We start from the raw sequence: 24,972 nt of genomic DNA on the forward strand, positions 1-24,972 counted from the left end.
TAATCGATCTCTATCCTGAGATGCTCAATCTAAAAATTTAGAACCATCTTTTAAAATCCTCTTCCCCACCCAAATCTCCAATAAAAATTAGTTGGCAGATTCTATGTGCCCACCCCCACCGTGGATGTCTCTGCTCTTTTAGTCCTTCTTGGAGGTGTCATTACTTTTCTCCTGGATCACTACAGGACGGCCTGACTCAACAAGCCACTTGCCTCGCCACAATTTATCCTTTACTCGCCAACTAATTAATTTGTTCACATCATAGACCTGACTACAGCCTTCCTTTGCTTTAAAACCTACTGTTTGCAGAGGGAAATTCGTCCAGTCGACCAAGGATTCTGAGCCCACCACAGTACATCTCCTGGCCACCGCGCCACAGTCAATGCTTTGGACGCTTGCTGTGTTCTGGTCTGAGGCATCCTTTCCCAGATCTATGTGCAGAAGTTGTACCCTTCAAGGCCTCAACCACCACTTCTCCAGCAAATCTAAGTGTTCAGGAGCCTCTGCTCATCCTCATTCTCCTCTACAAGAGGCTTCGGATTTCTTTCACGACACTTGACTCAGTCTGCTCAGTTTATTCCACATGTGTCCTGCGAGATCCTGAAGGTATGGACTATTTTATTCATCTTTTTCTATCAAACACTATCTAGTACAATGTCTTGTACATTGACAGCCTTGAACATGATATAGAGGAGCTGAAAATGATATACACGTAGGTATCTGGAAATTTCACTTTTAAATTCACCCTGCGTAAATCAATTACTAATATTATTATAATGATTATTCATACGCATTATTATTATTAATGATTAAATCTAACTGATAACTAAGTGAATATCAACTCCAGTTTCCTCTCAGGACTTACAACAATGGAATAATACTCAGATGAAAATGATGACTATTATGAATGGGCATAAAAGTACTTGAATTTCTGCCAAGAGGTAGATAGCTCCATAATTCTGAGAACATCATCACTACCAGGGCTCAAAAACTGAAGACCACATCACTTTTGCCACCACACACTAACTCCTTCAGCAAATATTATGGAGGACCTGTTCAAGCAAGGTATGGAACACCAAGTTAAACCTGACAGGCTCCCTGGACTCTGGTGTGACTGAGGAGACCAGAGGGCACACTCTCGTGTCCAAATGTGCCTCAGAACCTGGCATCAGCCTCAGTCACCTCTGATTCCTCCCCTCTTCCAACACCCAAGAGAGTGGGGGCCAACAGCCAAGTTCACGCTCCCTCTTGTTCTCTGTCTACATATAAACCCGACTAGGTCTTCTAGTTGTTACATGGTAGACAAGTAAAATCCCTTAAGGCTCATGTCTCATCATTTCACTCCCTTTTCCAAAAATCTTAAATTAATTCTCTCATTCACGCAACCAATATTTATGGAGTGTCTACTATGTATCAGACAGTAAAGATACAGAACAGAAAGACATTGTCCTTTACTTCACTTACAGAGCCTACGGTCTCCTGAACAAAGTCTAAATTCTGCAGGGGAGCATTTGAGGGTCTCTGTGATCTGACACGATCCAGTGAGTTCTCAGTTGCCTCCTCCATCACTTGCTCAGGCTTCCAACGTACTCCTCAGGACTCCCGGCCATTTCCAGCGATGGAGTTTTCTTCATATTCACCTTTCTCTCCCAGAAAGGACTTCCTCCATATCCCCACATTTTCAAATCCTTTTCCTACTTCAATACTCAGCTGAAATGCTCCTCCCATAAGCCATTCGACAAATGTTTTTTAAATGAATGAAAGAATGAATAAGTGAATGATTTACCCTCTAGAGGCCTTGCTGCACAATATCTTTTTTTTTTTCCCTTAGGTAATTCTCAAAAAGATGAAAACAAATTCTCTGTTGAAATCGAGAATTTACAAGTAGCAGCAGTAGGAAAAGATGCCTATAATGGCAAACAGCTCCAGTGAAAAAACAAACCTTCTAAGAAGGTTGAAGGAAATTAATGAGTCTTGAGAGTGGGGTCTCTGGAGTCTAGTTCAAAGTGCTCATTTTACAGTGGAGGAATCTGAGGATGAAAGAGGTTAAGTGAACTTTCCAAGACCACACAGCAGAGAGGCAGAGCAGGGGCTCATCTGGTCTCAGTGCTACACGAGTGGGATACACCCTGCATCACAGCAGAACTCGACTGAAAAGAAAACTGTCTTTACTGCTTACCATATTCCTTTCCACCGTGGGAGAGACTGAGTTGACTTAAAAATTTTTGTTAAATGCATTTTTAAAAAGAAGCTTGCTTCCTCTTAAAAATGAAAGAAAGCTCACGTTTGAGTTCTGTTCAGAAAACCCTGACCTGAGGTTGTTAAGTCCCTACCGAATCCTAAAGAGCCTAATACAGGAATCTGATGATCGGGGGTCAGCATGTTAATCATGAAAATTAAAAACAACTCTCTGGTTTCTGGCTCCTATGATGTCAATAATACTTAAAGAATTTGAAAGGCGCATCTAGAAATCTGCAACAACACCTAAATCATGACGCAAAATATACAACCAAGTTACATAGAAAAAGACTTAAATGCCTACACTCCTCTCCAGGTAGCTCATTAATGTGAACGTTAACTTTTTTAAAGAGAAGCAGTTAAGGGGCCGGCCCACGGCACAGGGGTTAAATTCGGCATGCTCTGCTTCAGCGGCCTCCTGGGTTTGTACCCCAGATGCAGACCTACACCACTGCCAGCCACGCCATAGCGGCCGCCCACATATAAAATAGAGGAAGACTGGCACAGATGTTAGCTCAGGGCCAATCTTTCTCAGCAAAAAAAAAAAACAAAAAGAGAGAGAGAGAGGGAGAAGCAGTCTAGTGGAACACAGCATAGAGTCTGCGAAGTGAGAGTGTGGCATTCCCCAGTCTAAATCTGAAGGCTAATAAAAATGTAACTTCAGTGGTAAGTTTTGCAGTCCAATTTTCTATCCTTTCTCTAAGAGAGTCACAGTTAATTCTGTGTGTCAGTTTGGTTGGGGCCATGGGACCCAGATACTTAGTCAGACTCTATTCTGAATGTTTCTGTGAAAGGAGTTTTGGGATGAGACCAACATTTAAAACAGTGGACTTGTGGGTAGGCCTTATCCAATTAGTTGAAGGCCCTAAAAGAACAAAACCTGACCTCCCCTGAGCGAGAAGGCATTCTGCCAGCAGACTCAAACCACCCCTCTTTTGGAGTCTCCAGTTTGCAGATTTTGGACTTCCATCTCCACAATCAAGGGAGTTAATTCCTTAAAATAAATCTCGTTACACAAATCCTGTTGGTTCTGTTTCTCTGGAGCACCCTGACTAATACAGAGGTCGTCACAGTGGGGACTCGTGAGAACTGTCGTCAGGAGTCTGTGTCCTTGCATCGGAACCCACGCCAGTTGCTTTGTCTGAGGCACGGTACCCTCCCCGAGGTCGAGCTATCAGACCTGACTCCTGAAGTCATATTGTTCTACTGGGGGCCAGCTAGGAATGCATTAAATCGGAGTTCTCAGAAAGTGAGATGAGTCGTATCTGCCTTCCCCAGTGACTATATCAACCTCAATGGAGGCCCCAACTCAAAGAGCTCCTCGTAAAGTGGCAGGAATCCAATTTGCCAAGGGTTCCAAGAGTTTCTTCATTTTGTGGAATGAGGGATGCTTTCAAGTCTCCCTGACGGGTATGAGAGAGCTCTCCACAGAGCGGAAGTCTCTGAGCTCCAGGTGGCTGGCTTCAGAAAGCCCCGGAAATAAGTTGCTTACTCACTCTAGCACCGACAGGGGATCACTTCGCTCTTCTCGAACTCGGCTCAGATGCCTTAATGCCAATTCCCACCATGGTTAGGCAATTACAAGCACTAACTGAGTGAGGATAACAGCACGGAGCCCCACGTGGATAACAGCACGGAGCCCCACGTGGAGACACAGAAAAGAAGGAAAATCTAAGCTCATCTTCCAGTTTTTCCTCCCTAGTTTACCTTCTCCTTAAATGAAGACAATGGAAATAAAAAATAAGAATGCCATCAGGCAGGAACAGCTCTCTAAGAAACTGGAGAAGGGAAGAGAGAATGGGATTAAGAGATGTGGAAGGTCAAATTATCGACTGGTTTCTGTAAAAGCCAAGGGTTAGCAGAGCCGGCTGACTAAACAGCAGCTTCCGATACGCCAGGCGGAACCCCATCTCTGTGGCAACCCCGATTTTGGGGGTACATATTCTTAGCGTTATGCAAAAAGGAGCTATATTCCTTCAAACTCGAGAGAATGAGAATGGACGTTTAAGTTGGCATAGCAGCGAATGCACATGGGCAAGACATTTTCTTGAATCAAATTTGTTCACTTTACCTAGTCTTTTTAGACCAGGAGTTGCAAACTCACAGGCTGGTTAATGTTGGCCAAGCAGGTGATGAAGACGGGGCTCGGTTGCTGTCCTACAACAGGGACGAGTGGGGACTTGGTGAAGGGGAGAACGCACGCCCGGTCTTCAAAGGAGAGTCACTCCACGGCGCAGGGGGAATGTGGACCCATTATTGCCAGATCCTCTGATTTTAAGAGAAGACAGAAACTTAGATTTCTAAAATGTGTAATCTCTCAAAGTTTAAATGTTGGCAACAGATTTAAAAACTTACAAATTTTAAAACCTTTAAAACATATTGTGGGCCCCCAGATAAACCCATCTGTAGGCCAGACATTGTCCACGAGTGTAATTACACGTCTGTGTGTCTGTGCACACCTTGCAGGAGAGCCCAGGATCTCCAGTACTCCCATCACCTAACCCAACGTGACACAACGGAGGTGTTAAATTACACGAGTAAATGGACTTGTTCTCAAAATTACATATTTTTAAGTGACACCAGTGAAAATGAGTCTGTCTCAGATTAAGCCTATTTTTTTTCCATATTAGAGAATGTTAATTCTTCAGATCATTCCTTCAACAAACATTGACAGAGGGCCTAATCACTATGCAGGAAGCTGTGCAAAATAATTAACTCCTAGGCCTCCTAAGTAAGAATTTTAGGAACTGACTGGTCTGAGAAGGAAAGTATCAAAATCATCTGAAAACTCTATTTCCTGCTGCTTTGCAGGTTCCCTCTGTTGTCATCATAGTGTAACCTTCAGGGTGTGTTCTGCAGAATCTTCTGTAATTGAACACTTTAATGCCCCTCTTTTGAGAACTGGGCCTTTTATTTTAGTTTTTTAAAGTATTCATTATAGAGCCTTAGCGAGAAAAATCAAATATGGATTATATAAATCAGTAGAAACGAAATTCTAGGCCTAAAACAAAAAGCAAAAATTAGCCACTGGTTAAAATTCGTTATAAAAATATTGTTCGAGGACTATTTCATCTTTAACACCATGGGAGAAGCAGCAAGGTCAATCGTCCGCAGGCACAAATAGGTAGAGTGCCATCGGGCCAATGCTGAGGTTTAAAAAATGTTTACAGGGCCCAGATATTTAAGAATGGACAAAATCCAGATCTAGGACTTGTCATCCCTTATCTCAGCTCCAATGGCTTATGTTTATAACGATGACAGTATTAATACACGCCCATGGCCAGACATAGTCCATGGGCATGAAGAATCTGCTTTACAGAACTGCAAAATCTTACAGTTTGGAAGGACTTTAGCAACAATCTTGAGTCCATTATTCATAAACTTCAGTCATTACCATATCTGTCACCTTCAAAACACTGGTCACATTCACTTAATATTTTTATTTAAATTAATTCACTTTTTTTTCTTCTTTTGAGGAAGATTAGCCCTGAGCTAACATCTGCCACCAATCCTCCTCTTTTTGCTGAGGAAGACTGGCCCTGAGCTAACATCCATGCCCATTTTCCTCTATCTTATATGTGGGACGCCTGCCACAGCATGGCTTGACAAACTGGTGCGTAGGTCCACACCCAGGATCTGAACTGGTGAACTCCGGGCCACCAAAGCAGAATGTGTGAACTTAACTGCTGTGCCACTGGGCTGGCCCCTAAATTAATTAACTTTTTAATTTAGGTCACTTTATGTTATTGCCTTAAGAGAAAAAACAGTGTCCCTTGACGTGGAGGATAATATTGAAATCCATAATTATCGAATAAAAGAGTTTATGACCTAAAAACATCTCCCTACATGACCCCGTGAGGTAGGTACTATCATTATTTTCAACTCACTGATGAGGAAACTGAGGCTCAGAATTAAGTGACTTCCCAAGGTCAACTTACGAGGGAAACAGGTATGATTCAAATTCAAATCTGCCAACCACGAAAAAAAAATTGTTTTAGTCATGTCATTAAACTGCTTCCCAAGACTGGGAGTTCTTCCTTGCTGCACGTCACTCCAACACGAACTCCCCGAGACTCAGAATGTAGACATTTTCAGAGGGACTGGAAGAGAGAAGAGAGTGAACTGAAAATGTGCTCAGTAGGATACCACAACAGTGGGGAAAGGCAGATAAAAGCGTTCTGAGGGTAGAGCAAAGGCAGCTGAGGATTCGTACCCTGCTTCACTCCAATAACTTACTATTACTCTTTCCAGCTTTGAATCTTCACATAAAATTATGAGAGTGTCTCGTAATTTTAGCAAGGGCTCATGTGCAGTCAATGGTTGCAAAAGCATCAGCTCAGAGTTCACTCCAAAAATTCTTACACACATATCCCTGGAAAGCGAGCTCAATTCAATGCCAAGAGCACTCAGTCTAAGAGAGGCAGATGTCACTTGCCACCTCCCGCTGCCAACAGCTGTAATCAGGTATCTCTGTAATTAGCCACCAGAAGGAATCCGGTCTTTTGCTCTTCTGTAGTGATTACTCAGCTTTATAGTCAGAACTGCCCTGGTTTTACAAGATTCACCCCAAACGGCAGTTCTCGGGTCTATCAGCTGCTCCGAGCGAGGACGGAAGACTGCATCGCAGGTCCGTAGTCTCCCCTCAACATTCGATGAAGAAATGCACCCTCTGAAGGAGGACAGGCCTCTCACACTGACCTGCTTCCTCAGCATGCATCCTTCTAGGATTCCGATCGTCTCCTGATGTTAAACTGAACTAAAGGAGAAATTCCTGGAGGGCGGAAACTACATTTTATGTTTTATTATATTCACCAAAAGGTAGACCACTGGGTTTTGCCAAAAATCTAGATGGCCTGCATCTCAGCCCTCAACCCTTATCTCAGTATATTCAAAATGGAAACCAGCCTTTATGCAACATTTGGTGTAAGTCCTCCCCCACTTTAATGTGTGCGCGTGTGCATGTCTGTCCAGCCGTTTTCACAAGATCAGCAAATACTCTTCTACAGCACGGCTACATCCTATCATCTCACCTTTATGGATATGATGCAATGTCCTTAACTAATACCCCACTGTTAGAAATTTATGGTAGTTACAATATTTCCTATTCTAAATGATACCACAATGAGTTTCTTTACATGTTCATCCTCAGAAAAATGTCTGATTATTTGTCATATTCCTCCAAACGACCAGATGAAATAAGATGCAGACTTCTAAAGTTCATAGACTCTTTTGTGATGCCATCCACTCGGCATGTTTCTCTGCTTCAAGGAACCACGGCACCTCTCTGCTGTGGCCCACTCTGCCCTATTAGTTATGCTCAATATTTGCCCTCCACCCAATAATTTTTAAATTTCTTGAGAATAGACATCCCCATATTAAATCAATTAAGATGACAACAAATGATAATTAAACACAATTGCCAGGTGCTGGGGTAAAAATGGATGAGGTGTAATCCCTGCCTAGAACAGCAAGGGAGACAGAGCCAGCAGTAACAACGTGGCTACATGAAGTCCTCTCTAACAGGGGTGAATGAAACTTACTATGGGAACAAAAAGGAGAGAGCAATGAACTCTTCCAGGGGCAAAAGGAAACAAGGAGATGAAAAAAAAAAAGTTTAGGAAGCTATGGAGAGAGGCAAATCGTTGAGTTACTTCTTGTAACATTAATAGAAATTCACCAGGTGGACAAGTAATGGTAAGGAGACAGAGGGGGTAAATTTATTAGTAAATGCCAGTTAACGAAAGCTTTTGGTTTCATCTAGAGCATTAGTTTCACTTAGGAATTTATGAAGAGCTCAGATCTTCTAAGCCAGGGTTTTTCAACCTCTGTACTACTGACCCTTGGAGCCAGACAAGTCTTGGTTCCGAGGGGCTGTCCTGTGGACACGTACCAGCATCGCCAGCCTCTACTCACTATGTGCCAGTGGCAACTGTCCCCACCTTGCAAGTGTGACAACTGAAAATGTTCCCAGACAGTGCCAGGTGTCCCGGGGTGGCGGCTAGAGGGATCACCCCTGGTTGAGAACAACTGTTTCAAGCATAATTCTAGCCCCAAGGACTTCTCCCTTATTATACTACCTCTTTTCTCTGTCCTAAAAATGATGTTTCCTTTGGTTCAAAACCCAACTAGACCCTCAATTTATTTTTATTTAATTAGTTTATTTATTTCTTGGTGAGGAAGATTCGCCCTGAGCTAACATCTGTGGCAGTCTTCCTCCACTTTTTCCATGTGGGACGCCTCCACAGCATGGCTGCTGAGTGGGGTAGGTCTGCGCCTGGGATTCGAACCCGTGAACCCGGGCCACTGAAGCGGAGCACACAGAACTTTAACCACTCAGCCACAGGGCCGGCTGCCACAATTTATTTTTAGATAAGAGATAAGTTTACTAAAATGTTACTGATGCCAACTACAGGACACCCGCTTTGATGAAACCTAATAAAAAATGAACTGTTCACTATGATATGGAAGTATATAAATATTATGGCTAATTATTTGTTCAGAATATCACAGCTTACAAGGTAATTTCACATTTGACTTCCCTGAATGCTCACAGCACCCTATGAAGTATTTGTCATTGTTCCCCCTCTGGAGATGAAGACAGGGTGGCTCAAAGACACCAAATATCCCAGCCTATCGAGTGTTAAGTGGTGGAGGTAGGATTCCTATCCAGACAGTCTCATTCCAAATTGTGTGCACTTTCCATTTAGTTTAGTAAATGACCAGCACGAGCTTCTTTAGGTCGCAGAGAGAGTAAGCCAGAGAGAAGGCTCATCTTAACATCACACAGATGGGGAAATAAAATGACTGAGGGATGCCCTGCTACCTACAGAGCTCACCAAGAAACTACAGTAAGTAAAAACTTGCTTGTGGAAGCGAAGCATCATTTAACCACCAAAAAACTGTTGTGTCCCTTCCTTGCATAGCTTCAAGGGCACTTACTGTGCAAAAGGAGTAATACATACTGGTTATGGTTACCTTTACACCCATAATTTTTAAAGTATGTTAACATCTTTTACTCATTTTAAATAGTCTTAGAAAATTGGTGTAATAGAGATTATCTACTGATAAAAAACGATGCATAAAAATATGAACTAACGTGATTAAGGTCACACGGCTAATAAGAGGCCAAATCAAACTTAAGTTCTCTGTTCTTCTAGATAAGCGTTCTTCCCACGACAGTTTCCAACATCGGACGACCCCACACCCCTCCAACTGTAAACATCATAAGCCAGTAAATAAGATATCCTCAATTAAATAGATACTAATTCTGTTTCAATAACATCTGAAGACACGTTTCCCTTGGCAGTTTTAAAAATAGCTATCCACACAAAAGTAAGAAGTGGGAATTTCTGCTACTCTTATCGAAGACAAGAAGCACTTCTGTAAATTAAGCAAAGTACCAGAACCAGCGAGACTATCTTTTTCATGACTTATTAGCTCACACACCTTTGCAATTTTCTGGACTTGGTCAACTCTGTACTCCAACGCTATTTGATGCTTCTGAACCTGAACTGTAGCAATGACAAAAAGGTGAGCAGGGAGGGTTCAGGAATCTTTTGGATATAGAATATTGAGTCAGACTTCTTTAAAAATTACTTGTCTACGTAATGATAAAGGGCTTATTTAAGATAGGAATGCTATACACTTTGTAAACACAGGTATTTTGAGTATGAATGGAAAGCAATTCAATTTCTGGTTTAAAGAACAATAACGAAATCGTAAAGTCTTACTCCATCATGGAAGGTGGGATGGTGCAGCAGTCCTGAATTGCAGTGAGGGGAGAGGTCAGGTGAGCCGTATACGACGCTTCTACAACTTGCTTGTTCCGGTTGACCACATCCAAGTACCGGTTGAACTTCTCTCTGATTTTTTTGGCTAGCTGTGGGACGACAGTGAGCAAAATAAATCGAAAGCCCAAGACAATAACCCATTGTACTTTTTCTAATAAGCTAATTAATTTGTGTCACAAACTGCATGTATTAAACTTCAAGTAAAACAGTAACGCACCCCCAAGACTCATTCCACTGTGTAAATTGAGATCAAAATTGTAAAATGCCCAGAAGTCACAGAAGAATGCTCAGATGACAAAAAAAAAATAGCATCTTCTGTCTTTTAATAGATGATGATGCATTGAGAACTTCTCATGTGTTCAACTTCAGAAAGAACAATACTGATCCATAAAATGACTTGCTGGATAAAGGAAAACGAAGTCTACTGATAGCATTGTCGGCATGTTACAGAGCAGCAACAGTGACTGGGGGGAAATCCCCACTATTCATGGTCCTGGAGTCACACAGGTTTTCAGGGGAAAGATATATAGAGGGGAAATGACATTCAGTGTTTCCTGCTCCACAACTCCAGGGGGCACCATTCAGTCTTCCACGTAAATGGCAGTTTCCTGGGGTTCTGCAATGCAGACATCCATATAAAATAAAGCGCATAGTTAGACATATACTTGTGTTTGGTCTGTTACCCCTTTAAGATGGACAAATGTCTTCCTTAACTGCTGTGAACAGAACACTTCATCATAATTTACTTTCATGTGGGAATAACAAAAGCAAATTGATAAGCATACTGTTTTTCCTCCATTGTTCCCATCAAATATCACAGCTTAATTACAGATCTCCAAGGAAAACAGTGTTGTTTTTCTTCCCCTTAAACAAAATGTTACCCAAATGAAACGACTGATCGAATTACCGCTAATTGGTTTTGCAGACCTATTAGTTACCAGCACACGAGAGGAGAACTAATCATCTCCTTTGGGCCACGCGTCCCACACAATCCAACAGCTTACGGCCTGAGAACATGCAGCCAAATCAGAATATCTTCATTTGTTACTTTCGAGACAACTTGAAAATTTAATTTTGCTCTAATGATATTCTGCAGCTTTCAGAGTTTCAATTAAATAACTGAGGTTCTCAGTCTTACTAAATATTGCACAGACTATACAGTTCAGAAAAATTCCTGGACATAACAGAAGAGTATGAGAATGTTTCATTTGATAATGGGTTGTCCAAATTCACCTTAGCGTTTTTTTTTTGGTGAGGAAGATTGGCCCCGAGCTAACACCTGTTGCCAATCTTCCTCTTTTTGCCTGAGGAAGACTGTCACTGAGCTAACATCTGTGCCAATCCTCCTCTATTTTGTACATGGTATGCCACCACAGCATATCTTGATGAGCAGTATGTCAGTCCACGCCCAGGATCTGAACCCATGAACCCCAGGCTGCAGAAGCAGAGCGTGCAAACTTAACCACTACGCCAGCTCCCTTTCAGCATTTTCAAAGGAGAAATTGTGTGTCTCAAAATTCAAGCAGATCACCTGCAATTGTGCTTCCTGAACTAGAGTTCTTACTATTTAAAGAAACGTACATTTTTCTCATTGAGGTCATTGAAATAAAATATACACACAGTTTAATCTCCCCTGTTTATTTAGACCACTGGTGATTTTGCCCCGCAGAGGACATTTGGCAGTTTGGAGACAATTTTGGTTGCTACAACTTGATGGAGAGAGCAATGGGCATCTGGCAGGTGGAGGCCAGGATGCTCCTAAATATCCTACAACACACAGGACAGCTCCACATAACCAAGAATTATACGGCCCAAAATGTCAATATAGTCTTGCGTCGTTGATAACGGGGACACATTCTGAGAAGCGCGACGTTAGCTGATTTCATCATTGTGCGAACATCATAGGGTGTAGTTACACAAACCTAGATGCTACAGCCTACTACACACCTAGGCTACATGGTACTAATCTTATGGGATCACACTTGTATATGTAGTCCGTCATTGACCAAAACAGCTCATGACTGCAGTGTTCCATCTGGGAAAACCTAACGTAGAGAAAAATCAAAGATAATAATCCCGATCTGTAAGTCAGCCAATAGATCCCAAACTGTTCTTCTAGCTTAGTTTTCCACCCATCCAAAATGGTACCTTAAGGAGGATAAAAACCTAACAAATTTCAATATTTACAAATTTCTATGTTGTTGTTTTTCCTTTTCCAAAGTAATGTGAACAGGCCATCATACATGCCTATAGTTGTCTAAAACGTAGGCCAAATACAGAGACAGGACTATTCCCTCATTGTCAGTAGATGGGCTGAAGTGCTTCTTAAACCACAGTTTGCACTCATAAAACAATCCTTTCTCCCCGGACTCTCACATCAGTGGGCAGTTGAGGATGGGAGAGTGACACATCCAGTTTGAAAACCCACGTGGATTCTTACGGTGCCCTGCTCCCCCCGTCATAACACACACTACGCTTTAATGCCACTACCTGTTTAAGGTCGGGTTGCCCCACTCGACTGCATGCTCTGTACGGGCAGGGACTATGTATGTTTTTGTTCATCTCTGGGTCTTCAGCACGCTGCCTGGCATTGTACGCAGACAAAAAACATTTAATGAATTAATACAGGTCAAAAAAGAATTCACCCCGAGAGTCATCAACCTTGTCTTTTGGTCTCAGGATCAATAAACTCTTCAAAAACATGTAATGCTTATTTAAAAAATATACATCAATATGTATTTCTAGAAACTCCATCAAGACCAAGTTCTGCCTTTCCTCTTTAGGTTCGGAAATAAAATAAATATCATTAATCGCCCACCTACAAGCATCAGCAGTCTAGTACTGCATTGCCCTTGGAAGAAATGTGCTGTCGCAGGGTAAAGATGAGGCGCACCTGAAATGACTGAAATGCCAAATAATATCTTCACAAATTCACTTCTAAAATGAAAACAGCATCTGCAGTCGCTTCTGCCCTTCTCTCTCACACACACAAATGCCTGGGAAATCCTAAAGCTCTGCTTCCACACATTTGGAGAATTCTAACTTAGAAAACACGAGTCCTCGTTAGTTATGATACTCTAACTGCCTGATTTTGCGTGAGCTGAGAACGACTCATATTTTTAAGTGTCTTTTACTCAAATCCCAGTGTTCTTAAGTTTTATTGAGACACAGTCACTAGTTTACGTATCGTTCATGGCTGCTGTCATCACATGATGGCAGAGTTAAGTAGTTGCAATAGAGACCGCGTGGCCTGCTTCGCGATGGGTAGAAGCCAGAAGCCCTAATACGGCCCAAGATACAGCCATAATCCTAGTAGTTTTATAAAAATTTGCTGCAATTCTTTAACACTTATCTCCAGTGAGAAGTGGGGTCTATATTCCCTCTGCTCCCACTGTTTGACCCTGGGTAGGCTTACGATGGCTTCTACCCCGTAGGATACAGAGAAAGTGACACCATGTCACTCCTAAGGCTAGGTCACAAAGGGCCGTGCAGCTTCCGCCTGTCTCTCCTTGGAACGTTCTCAGCTACCAGGCTGTAAGACGTCCAAGACACGTGGAGAGGCCACAATCAAGCACTTGGTTGGCAGCTCCAGTGGAGCAAGTCTTCAAGTCATCCCAGCCCAGGCCCCGGATATGAGTCAAGAAGCCTCCAGATCATTCCAGCCTACAGTCTCCCCCAGTGAAGCCCCAGACATCATGGAGCAGAGATAAGCCGTCCCTGCTGGGCCCGGCCGGCATTCCTGACCCACAGGACCCTAAGCACAAAGAGATAGTTATTTATGCCACTAAGTTTGGGGTGGGTGTTGTGCAGTAACAAGTAACTGGAACGCCCAGGACAGGCTGGATTCCATCCTGAGATCAACGTATTGGAGCGAAGCTAAACAAGGCTGCTCAGATGCAGACATGGAGCCTACATCATCAGAATTATCCAGACTCCAGCCTGCAGGCTAAACCTGCTGCAGAGAGACTCCAGGGCTCTTCAGAAGATGATAAAAGCCACGTAGGGTGGTACTTACATTCACCAGGCACAAGGACCCTACAATGTAGGTATTGTCATTTTACAGCAATGAGGTCATTTTGTGGCTCAAAGCCACGAAGTAGGTGAATAACCCCGTCATCACTCATTCACACTTGGAACTGTCCATAAAGCTACGTATCCACCTGCTCAGCTGCAGTGCCCCCGACAAAGCTGCAATGGGGGCTTGAAATAAAATTTCGAAAAAGGGGCCGGTCCTGTGGCCTAGTGGTTAAGTTCGGCGCACTCCATTTTGGCAGCCCGGGTTCAGACCTATACCACTCGTCAGCCCTGCTCTATAAAATAGAGGAAGACTGGCACAGATGTTAGCTCAGGGAGGATCTTCCTCAGCAAAAAAGAAAAATGACAAATCGCACAATCTGGGGAATGGAGCTCCTGTTAATGTAATCGGCCAAGGCACAGAGCTCCTCACTACTGGGCTGGCCATGGGACCAAGTGTTCCTTGGGGTGGTTGGGGGGTGCTGGTGGGGGGGACTGGCTGACTGATGGGTGAGGGGCCCTGTCAGAAGTAGTGGGTTTGGGGGTGGCAGGAATGCCTGCCTTTGGCCTCTGGTTAGGGGGGACCCTAAGCTGCATTCTTCATCAGTGGAGGCAGTAACTCATACGCAGAGCCCAGACACACGATTAACAAACACAAGCTCCCTCCACTTGGATTCACAGCTCTCAGCCAGAAACCCCTCAGTCCAGGTTGTAGCACCCATCCTGCCTTCTGTAAAACTATAACAATAATAATTGCCAACTTTGGTTTAGTGCTGCCTATGTGTGGGGCACTGTTATAAGCACCTCACAAGCAAACATCAGTTTAACCCTTCCAAGAACCCTATAAGGTACACATCTCCATTTTCCCACCAGAAGCAGACGGTGAAGGTTAAACAACTTCCTCAAGCTCACAAAGCTGGTAAGGAGCAGAGGTGGGATCCAAAGCCGGGAGCGTTCTGACTTCAGAGCCTAGACTGTTGATCTTCTTCTCGCTCGAATTCAGAGACCAATTCCACCCCACCCCCACCCCCGCGTCCCCTGCCCCCGTCATTTCGGTTCAAATCCATTTGAACAAATGCTGTGAAATTCTTGGCAGAAGATCATAAGCCATAATAGTCTCATAACTTTATAACAACATTTTTAAAAATTAATATTTCATTTAGAATTCTTTATAGTTCCCATGAAAATCAAGACTTTGAGGAACTTTAGAATTGCTGAATTCTACCACCAACATAAAAAAGGCAAAGGGCCAAATGTGAAATAATGTATTCTCCAAAAACAATGCCTACCTAGTATGACCTGACTACTGTGGTATAGATTACATCAAACTAACTTAAATTGTTCTAATTATTCCAGGTGTGTGTTAGTTTGTTCGTAACCTGCAAAGAGAACAGAGTGTATGTACCCGTCCTTTCCTTTGGCAAAGAAATTTCGGAATTTATTATTTTCTTCTGAATTAAGTTATCTGTCATCATAGGGTAGTAAGATGCAACCGTCACTCCCATTTTAAAAGTGAAGAAACTGAGGCATATGGAGCTGAAGGGTCTCTCGACTCCAGGGGGTGCTCTGGCCTCCTCTGACCCCACTGCCAAGATGACCTCCCTGTGCCCTCTGACGAGGCATGTGATGGAAGCTCACTATGGAAACCTCAACTCCTGCTCCACGAGGCGGTATTTTTTTTCTCTCCCTAAAAGCAATCTCTTGTAGCATGCCAGCCAAATCCAGGTTGCCTGGCAAGCATAGCAGAATCTACTGGAGTAAAGACAGCCCACAGAGAGATTAAATCCTGAATGTGCCCATTAAACTGAAGAAGACCAGCTAGCAGTGTGGCACCTTCCGAGAGGCCAGAGCGATTCTGGGTCTGCATCCTGCTATGGTCCCTGCAGACAGGAGAAAACAAAGGACACTCTCAACAACAAGCTACAGGTGGACCCACAATCCTCTTCAGTGTAATTAAAAACATTTTTCTTCTCACAGCTCAGCTTTCATCTTTTATCCTTCTTTATCCTCTTCCCTTCATCCCCTAAGGGGTTCCTGAATGCTGATGAGACAACAGGACTAAAACCATCTTGTCATCTTTTGGGTCACTTCTTCGGGGGGCCAACATCCAGCCATGGGTCAACGGATCAGTAGGTAGTGCGCCGGTCCCCATGGGAACGGATTCTAATTTGTCATCATCTCCAGTGACAACGTTTCATCACAACATCAATGAATTTCTTTCTTGCGGAATTCCCCCTCCCTTAATTTTCCCATAGACATTTCTTCATTTGCATACTACCCCGAGCCCTTCTTTTTAAAGCTCTTTTTACCTTCGCTTTATACTTCTGAAGACTGGGGGTGGGGTGGGCACACGGTAAGGGAAAGGTGACAGAAAACAAAAATGCGGAGGAGGCCGGCTACACGCTTTATTTATGTCTCCTTTCTAAAAGGCAGGGCGGGGGGGGGGGGGGGGGGGGGGGGGGGGGAGTGCCGCCCGGTAGGGAAAGCTTTATTGAAAACACAGAACAATGAACTGACAGGCACAGACAGGAAAGGGACCCTGGGGGGCTGAAGATGCAGAGCAAAATTCCTATGGAATGTGGAAGAGTTTAACATTTGACATTCAAAAACCTTTGTGCCGTGATAAGTATTTAATAGCTGACCCCTATTCCTTCGATTCCAGCCTTATTAGTCAGGAATAAACCTTTCATTTTCCAGCAAGTTTCGGGACTTTATTATTTAAATGTATGTGACATAGAAATAATTGTAAGTATCTGCAAGCACAGGTATTTAACCTCTCTGAACATCACACCACTGCATTCCAACGTTCAAGCGGAAAACATTCTCATTGTTCCATGTTGCCCACTGTACAGAGGATGTAAGAAATGCTCTACCCTTGCAATTATTTTGTTAGTGATAATTGTAATATTCCAGACAGCTCTCCCAATTACTAGCTGGGAATTTGGGCAAGTTCTTCGACTTCCCTTAGCCTTGGCTTCCTCATGAGTAAAACAGATAATACCCCTTCATGGGCTTATTGTGACGTTCAAATGAAACAATGAACATACAAAGCCCAGAATAAGTACGAGGGATCAGTCTCATTGTGGTACCCCCGTCTCTGGACTAGAAAGTGCAGGGGTGGTGGGAGGAAATAACGTGGGGTGTTTTCCAATAATGGAGCTATAGGTAAAGAGAGAGGGACTCTGAACATTAACCATTTTATTCATTTAACTCATCCGCACGCTTAATCCTCCATAGGAAACCTGGCACAGGGTCTGGGGGGAAAAACATTTCTTTCTTAGATTAACAGCAAAATGGCACAAAGGGCTTGAGCTTTGGAGTCAAATAAATGCGAGTTAAATCCAACTCTGTCACTTACTAGGGAACCAGGCAATTATTTCTCTAAACCTCAACTTAAAAACCTCTAAACTGGGAATAGTAATAGCTGCTTTGTGATGTTGTTTGAGAACTAAGAGGAATAAAGTTTGTAAAGTATTCAGCAGTGTCCAACATATTGTAGGCGCCAAATAAATGGTTGTGGCTGTTGTTTGACCATTGTCGTTATTGCTACTTACTGTTATGGCCGTCGTTGTTACTGTCTGGAGGACCTGACGTGCTCACTCGAGTACTCTGAAGGGAGACCCCAGGAACACGTTCTCGGCAATTGGAGAGGAGTCAGGACCGATGTGTTAGCACTGAGCAATGCCCTTCCTAGGGCTGTCCATGCCTCTTCCCAAGCCCTGGGTCGTGCAGCCTGCATGACCGCAGTCTCAAGTGGCTTGGCATTCTTCTAGGATTCTCTTTCTAACGTTAAGCATCTAATAGTGACTTTAGTCTTGTGATGCATTTTACCATTTTCAAAGCATTTTTCATGACTGTCTCATGTACCTTCCACAACCCTGGGAGCTAGGCAGAGCACGTGTTCCCTGTCCCCTTTTTACAACCAGGAACTCAAGGCTCAGGTGTGTGCCCAAGCCGACGCCGAGTGAGTGTAGACAGCAGAGAGACCCTTTCTCCGATCCCCAGCTCCATTCTCATTCTGCTACAAGCTCCCCAAATTGCAGGAAAATGGGAACCCTCCCAGATGAAATGACCTACATCCTACTCATTCTTCCAGTCCCCGTCCAATTTTTTTGCCTCTCCGAAGCCTTCTGAGACCCGGCTCTTCCTAAACTGCCGGGACTCACCGTCTGTGCCACTCCTGTCCTGCCTCATGTGACTGACCTTTCCTCAGTCAGGGACTCCATTTTCCCCAAGAAATCAACAACGTCACAGTAACTAGCGTTTGTGGACTTCCCACTGTGCGCCGGGCACTATGACAGTGCTCAGTCCTCACAGCAACTCTCGGCAATCGCTGTAGGTTGTTTTTCTGGGTGGTTCCAATAGATCAACTTGCCCAAGGTCACTCAAGCTAATAAAGAGGTTAGGTCAAATCCATGCTCTTAAACCACACTACACTCCACATTTTCATTTAACACCGCCCAGGATCTAGGAGGGACTTAAAAGGGTTCGCTCGCCCTCATGCAATATACCATTCTCTGCCACACTGGAAAAATCGGCTTCCTTAGGAAAGGACAGATAACCTACAAATATTGCTCATATCTGGTTCAAGGCAATCCACACCTCTGGGCCTTTCTAGTTCCCTATCTTGACGCGCCTCCTGGGTGATGTCAGCTGCTCTGGAGTCAGTCTTGCTAGAAAAAAGAACACCAGTTCAGAAAAGGGACCCTGTCGGCAGTTGGCCATAGTTGCAACGTGGCTGCTCATCCACCACCAGTTTAGGTTTCACGAACCCACTCAGGAGACCAGAGCCTGGGCATGGCAGGCAGATGAAGACCTGGAGATGGAATGGGGCCCGTCGGTATTTCCTGCGGCCCGCGGAGGCTTCAGGTTGTCTGACGGATGTGTGGGAATGCCCCGTCCAGCAGAGAAGCGGGGCAGCTGCTGACAGACGAACTGCAGGTGGACCAGGAAGATTTATGCGCGAGGCTGTCTGGGCTCCGGGGCCACATACCCCGATCCTGTGAGAGGTGGGGCCCCTGTGGCTGAGCTGGGGAGGAGCGCGATGGAAACAGCAGGAGGCAAGTGCCGACGTGCCAGAGAACCGGAGGAGGCCGAGCCGGGAGACGCCGGGAGCGGCAGCTTCTCTGGGAGCAAATCGCGGGCTGGCTTGAAAGGTCGGGACGGGTCTGGTTTGGGCAGCCGTCTGTATCAGGTATTCCCGGGGAGTCATGGAAACGCACACCCCAGCCTCTGGAAGGCCGGGTTATCAACTCCAGGGCTCAACGGGCTCTTGCCCTGGTTTTCACCTGCCTCCACCCCTGACAACAGATCATAACAAAAGAAACAACGGGAGGGCAGGCTCCAGCCCACTTCTCCTCACTTTACTCTGTAATCGGAGCCCCTGAGCTGAGGTCCCTTAAAACCAAAATAAGCAAGTGCTCAGGGCTGGAAAGTTTACAGCCTGCTCCTTCACAAGAAAGAAGTTCAACCTAGTCTTGACCTTAGAAAGAATCAAGAGGCTGAGAACGAGGGAGGAGAGGAGAGGCAGGGCCCACGGCGTACGGAATCATCTAGAACATTTAATTCACGACTTTGGAGATAAGTTTGTGTAAGTTATTAATCAAGGAGGAAAGGGGGAAAATACTCTGAGTTTGTGAACTTAGGAGTTCTCTGGTGGCCCCTGAAGGACACACTCAGTCGTGGAAAAGGAAAGACTCAGTCCCTTACTCTCACCACGTAAAGCTCTTAGAGTACAAACATCCATGCATAACTTATAAACAGCAAGAGCAACTGACATGCATTCCAAGTATCAGGGGCGCTGGAGGAACTGGGGACCAGTCGGCAGGGCTCTGGGAACATGCAATTCACTGTAGCCCAGACTATTTTCCCCACACCCAGTGAAAGAATATCTCATCTCAAGCAAACCTGCAACCTCTGCCAGGGCCTGGCACACCACAGGGACCTGGGAAGTGTTTTCTGTGTAAAGGAAGGACGAAATCTGACCTGGCCTCCAATTGGAGGCCAACTGACCGGAGCATTTTAGGGTTCTCAACAGGCCGTTTAAGAGCACATCGCTCAAATCCTTGCCAGCAAGTCTCAATTAGCCCAGTAGTGAAGTGGAAAGGCGACACTGATCAGGGAACGAAACCTGCTGCCAGCAAACACGTCCCCACCCTCAACCCGGCAGAGAGCTTCTCAAATCCAATTCCTGGGACGACAATCTTGAGACACAAGGAAAAGAAACTAGATGTTTCCATTTCCCCTTTCTCAATAACGTGCTAACCGGACTTACCTTTCCATCGCAGGATGCTACTGTGCCACATTAGCACTTCACTGAGGCACAGCTCTCCTCCTGGCCGTGGACCTTGGGTACAGTAAGGATAATGTCTCTCCTCGTCTCCCATGACAAAGAGATAAGTCGGTGCAAGGCAGAGCCTCATGCACAGCGTACTCCAGATCTGGAGTGACAAATTTTCACAGCAGAAATTCCATTTAGAACAAAGGGAAAATAACAGTACAAGAGAAAGCATCTTATAAACACTTGACTTCTTCAGCTGTTGAAGACTGGCCTTGGATATCTGACACCAAGTTGAGTCCAGAGGATGGCCTGACAACATAGGAGGCAGGAGCACTCATTTCTCCTCTCCCACCTTCAAGCGAGGAAGCCAGCTGGGAACACGCTTATCTTAGCGGATAGAAAAGGCACTTCTTGGCTTTCCTTTCAAGATACTTGAGTAGTGGCCAAGCAGCCCCGGAGATCTAAGGGCCTTTACGATGCAGGCATAAGAGCTCTAAGTACTAAGACAGAAGCACAAGTTTTCTGTTTTTTTGTAATTAGGAGAAACAACAACACACACAGATCACTCAAATGAGGTGCAAATGCTGGATGCTAACAAGAAACGCACTGCTATTAAGACTTGAAGAAACAACAACAAAAAGTAATGTTTCCCATGTGGGTTCCAAACCAGAGAGACGAGGACATGTGCCTCAACCACAACAATTTTATGGGATCCCTCTCTGAACTATTCTGTGTGTTCCCTTGCCAAGCGGCACCTGATACCCTCCTCGAACTCACAGCTGGACTTAGGAAGGCCCCTCATCCCCTTCGAATCACAGGGAGGACGGCAAGCAGAAGAACCATGGCGGATCTGCTCTCCATCCGCTGTTGCTTTCCATGGGATTCACTGCGAACGCCTTCCCGTGGAGAGTGGTACCAGACACCGGTGTCAGCAGACGTGACAGCGACACTTCATGACTTTGCAGAGAAACCAGCGTGTACTTTGCAGCATATCAAAGGCTTAAAGGCTGCTTAAGGAACAACAAGGCATGGGTGTGAAAGCCCATGAACAGCTATTTCAGCATGATTTCTACCTGCCCAGAGTCTTCTAATGTTAAAATAAAGCGGTAATTCTTGGTAAGCTTCCAATTTTATCACACCACATGTTACTTCATGGGTCCAGATTTTCAAACTGTTTGGCCAATTCAGGAGTTCTTGATATTAGCAGCAATTGATTCCCTCACATCGGTACCACAGGTACCTCCTGGTGCACCAAGGAATACATTAAGGATGACCTGGCCCCTGCTCTTCAGTTTGGCGCCAGGTTTTAGATGTACTGAGTTGAGTTTCTGTTGATGCGTTCTGCCAGCGCAGATGATCTGTGGTTATTTTATTTCTCTAGCAGGAACAGCAATTTTGGGTGCAGGATGAAGCTGCCGCGGGAGGGGACTTGGAGAAATCTTGGTTGCTAGCTTCTCATCAGCATTTCCGAGTACTATCCAACCTTGAGATGTCGGAAACGTGGTAAAGTGGGCTGGTTTCTATTTTCAGTGGAATATTCGCTTCTCACGAGGAAGTCTGCCTGGCTTTTAGAATGAGGACTCCAATCTATTCCCTTCCAGTTAAATGAAGCTTTGAGTGTCTGAGTGAAAAGCCCAGGCCCATACTTTTCAAGAGTCTCCTTCACAGAAAGAAGAGCTTTGCACGCATGGGTTGCAGAGTTCTGGGAGAGCTGACGTTCCAGCTGGAGCGGGGAGAGACGCACATCATGGTGGTAGCTCACAGGTCTTGGCCTGCCCTGCCCCAAAGGCCACCCCCGCCCCTCTGCCAGCTGCGGCCTCTTCTCTCCAGCTTTGCCTGCCTGCAACACCCTCTTCTCCCCTGACTCCAGCCCCTCCATTTCTTCCCTTACAAAGAGTGGTAAAACAAAGTGTGAGAATTAAGGGAACAAGGAAATGGACTATTCTGGGTTTTTGCCAAAACAACACAAAAAACCTGTAACCAGAATTTTCAAGCTTTAAATACTAGTATGTGGTCGTGGTGGAAGATACAGAGATTTTCATTTTCTGTCATTGGTATAGGTGTATATATACAAATGTAACAACAAACATCATGTTATAAACATGTGCACAGAGTACAAGTCATATCTGTAAACAATAGATATATAGTGCATTTTTGTGCGTCCAGAGAGAGCATAACACAGTTTACAGGAGAAGGTATGTATGTAAGCAGGATTATGTCAGCCTCTCCACACCAGGCACACACGTTGGCTAACGTACAAGACATACCCGTGAAGTCAGCTGGTCTATATTTAGTACAGGAATTAAACCTTTCATGCATGCACACACACATATTTTAACTTCCAAATATATACAAGCATACAGAACAAATGCTGCATATATATTTTCCTAAAAATAAGAACGAGATAGTTAGATACTTCAAATCTGAAATTGCTGTTTCTTAAGTAGTGAGAGAGGGTCTGTCATGCTGCCTCCTCTCTCCTGACCCATCTAGCTTTTCCCCCAAGAAGCTGGCTGAGCAGTTGTCCAAGGCTCCTCGATGACTGTCAAAGCTTCGTGTCGGAGGAGAGCCTGGGAGCTTTACAGAGAAGATGCTCTAACAAAAGCTTCACCGACCGCAGTTCTACACTAAGAACGGCAAAGAGCGATCAACCTCTGCGTGTGTGACGGGGACCCTCACTATGCTATGCCTTAGTCTGCCATGAGCCCAACAGCTGCAGCTTTTCACTCAATTAGCTAAAAGTCCTTATTTAGGGGATACTTATTTACCAAAAAACCCCAACAAAACAAAACAATCCACAGTTCCACAGAAATTGCACAATGACATAAATTAAAACCAACTGCCTTAAGGTTATGTTAATAATGGAATAATGATGAATTGTGAAAAAACCAAAAGACTCTTCTCTTTAAATAAATCAAAGACTTCACTTATTTTTACATCTTGTTTATGTTCCTGCAGGATGATCCCTTAGTAAGAGAACGCTCTTCCTCATCAGGCTCAAGTTATAAGCTTGAGATTTATTAGAGTTAAAAGGCTTGTTGCTAACAGCACAGAAGGCACCCCGTTCACTGTTTTGACCTGTCAACCGAGCGTTTAAACTCCATCTCTTGCTCATTTAGCAGCTGGGTTTTCATCATAGTACTTACAATGTTTAGACAGATTATTTATCTTACTTTGGTTGACGTGTAACACCTTCAGGAGAGAATAAACCACCTTCCTTTTAAAAATTGAAAACATATAGAAGAACTGGCAGCAGAAAAAGCACGAAAGGCAACAAAGCACAGTGGTCAAGAAGGTGAGTTTTAGAGTTAGACCATGTTGATTAAAATCTGGTCCTATCATCTAATTCAAGGATGATTTGGGAAAATTACCTAACATCTTCGAGTCTCAATTTCCTCAACTCTAAGACAGGGAGAGGAATTGTATTTGTATCAGAGGGTCACAGTAAAAACTAAATGAGATAACTCAGGAGAAGCAATATTTGTTAAATGAACACAAACCATCACATCAAATAAATAATCTTTCCCAAAATGCAACACAATCTAGGTACATACTAGTTCTTGCACCCATCCCCCATTTGTTAGAATTCTAGAAAAACATACATAATTTGAACATAATCGCCAAAAATACTGCCACCCTAGACAGGATCCACAGTCCTTAAGACCACCATTCTGCCTCTGATAAATGCCCAAAGCGGGGATTCCTGTCCTTCGGGGCATCACCTGCGAGAGATTAGCAAGAGAAACCGAATATAGGAACATGTCTCCTGTAACTTAACTACGTCCTTGGGAGAAGCTCTTTGTTTCTCATCCTCCAGGCCAAGTACCTAGTCGGTCAGTCCTCACCCAGTGTTTGCTGAGTTCATCAGGTGCCTTCCCCTCACCAGGTATGTTTCCGAATCACCCCCCAGAGAGACCACGCTCCATCTTACCCATTCAGCCCCAGTATCCATAACGTGCCACAGTGTGAATTATCCTGATGTGGTCCCTGCACCCAGGAGTTTACACTCGCAGTCCCTCTTCCGAGGGAACCTAACTTTTAATGTTAGAAGAGGTAACAAACACCGCAAATTTTCTCTCTGCTATAAAACCATTTATTTAATGTTTTCTTACCTCTTTCAAAGTTGAAGGAGTATCCTCGAATCACAATATTTTTTCATTTCTTTTAAAAATAAATTCAAATTCAACGTGCACGATTTTCTTTTGGAAAGCAGCATGATATAGTGTAATGGTTTGTCAATCTTTCCTTTTTTAAAGTGATAGACCATTTAAAAAAAATAAAATCTCATATGAAGGTTGTATCAAATTAAGTAAGGTGAATGATATCAAACAAGTAAGGTGAATTGCTGGAGGAGGAAATGGAGAGAAAAAGGACAGATCCTGGTCCTTTACATTCCATAACCACCTTGTAGGACACCTTCCTCATGCCTTAGGGAACGAAATGTTGAAAATATAGAGCGGAGCATTGAGTCTAAATTCACTTGAACTCAAAATCAGGTTCTCCAACCTCTTAGTCGGTGGTCTCGCACAAGACACTCTTTGTGCACAACTTTCTGTGTCAGTAAATCTCATAGAGATGCTTCTGGGGATCATTACTTCTTGCAGCAAATAGTTACTGAGTACCTGCCAGAGGCTACAGGGAGACACTGTT

At 44.1% G+C, this 24,972-nt stretch overlaps 1 protein-coding gene across 2 annotated transcripts in view; it reads right to left on the minus strand.

Annotated features, from left to right (window-relative positions):
- CACHD1 (cache domain containing 1) overlaps positions 1 to 24,972 on the minus strand; it is a 197,350-nt gene that overhangs the window by 82,022 nt on the left and 90,356 nt on the right. Inside the window, exons 1-2 of one of the 2 annotated variants that reach the window (XM_023641953.2) lie at positions 17,597 to 19,360; positions 9,969 to 10,117 (exon numbers count right to left, since the gene is read on the minus strand). In XM_023641953.2, coding sequence (XP_023497721.1) covers positions 9,969 to 9,976 — 8 coding nt within the window. In that variant the 5' untranslated portion in view covers positions 9,977 to 10,117; positions 17,597 to 19,360. Of the gene's footprint in view, positions 1 to 9,968; positions 10,118 to 17,596; positions 19,361 to 24,972 lie in introns of those variants that run through there. The other variant, XM_023641952.2, reaches the window with a different exon arrangement.

This window comes from Equus caballus, chromosome 5 (genome assembly GCF_041296265.1).
Source record: "Equus caballus isolate H_3958 breed thoroughbred chromosome 5, TB-T2T, whole genome shotgun sequence".
NCBI classification, from domain to species: Eukaryota; Metazoa; Chordata; class Mammalia; order Perissodactyla; family Equidae; genus Equus; species Equus caballus.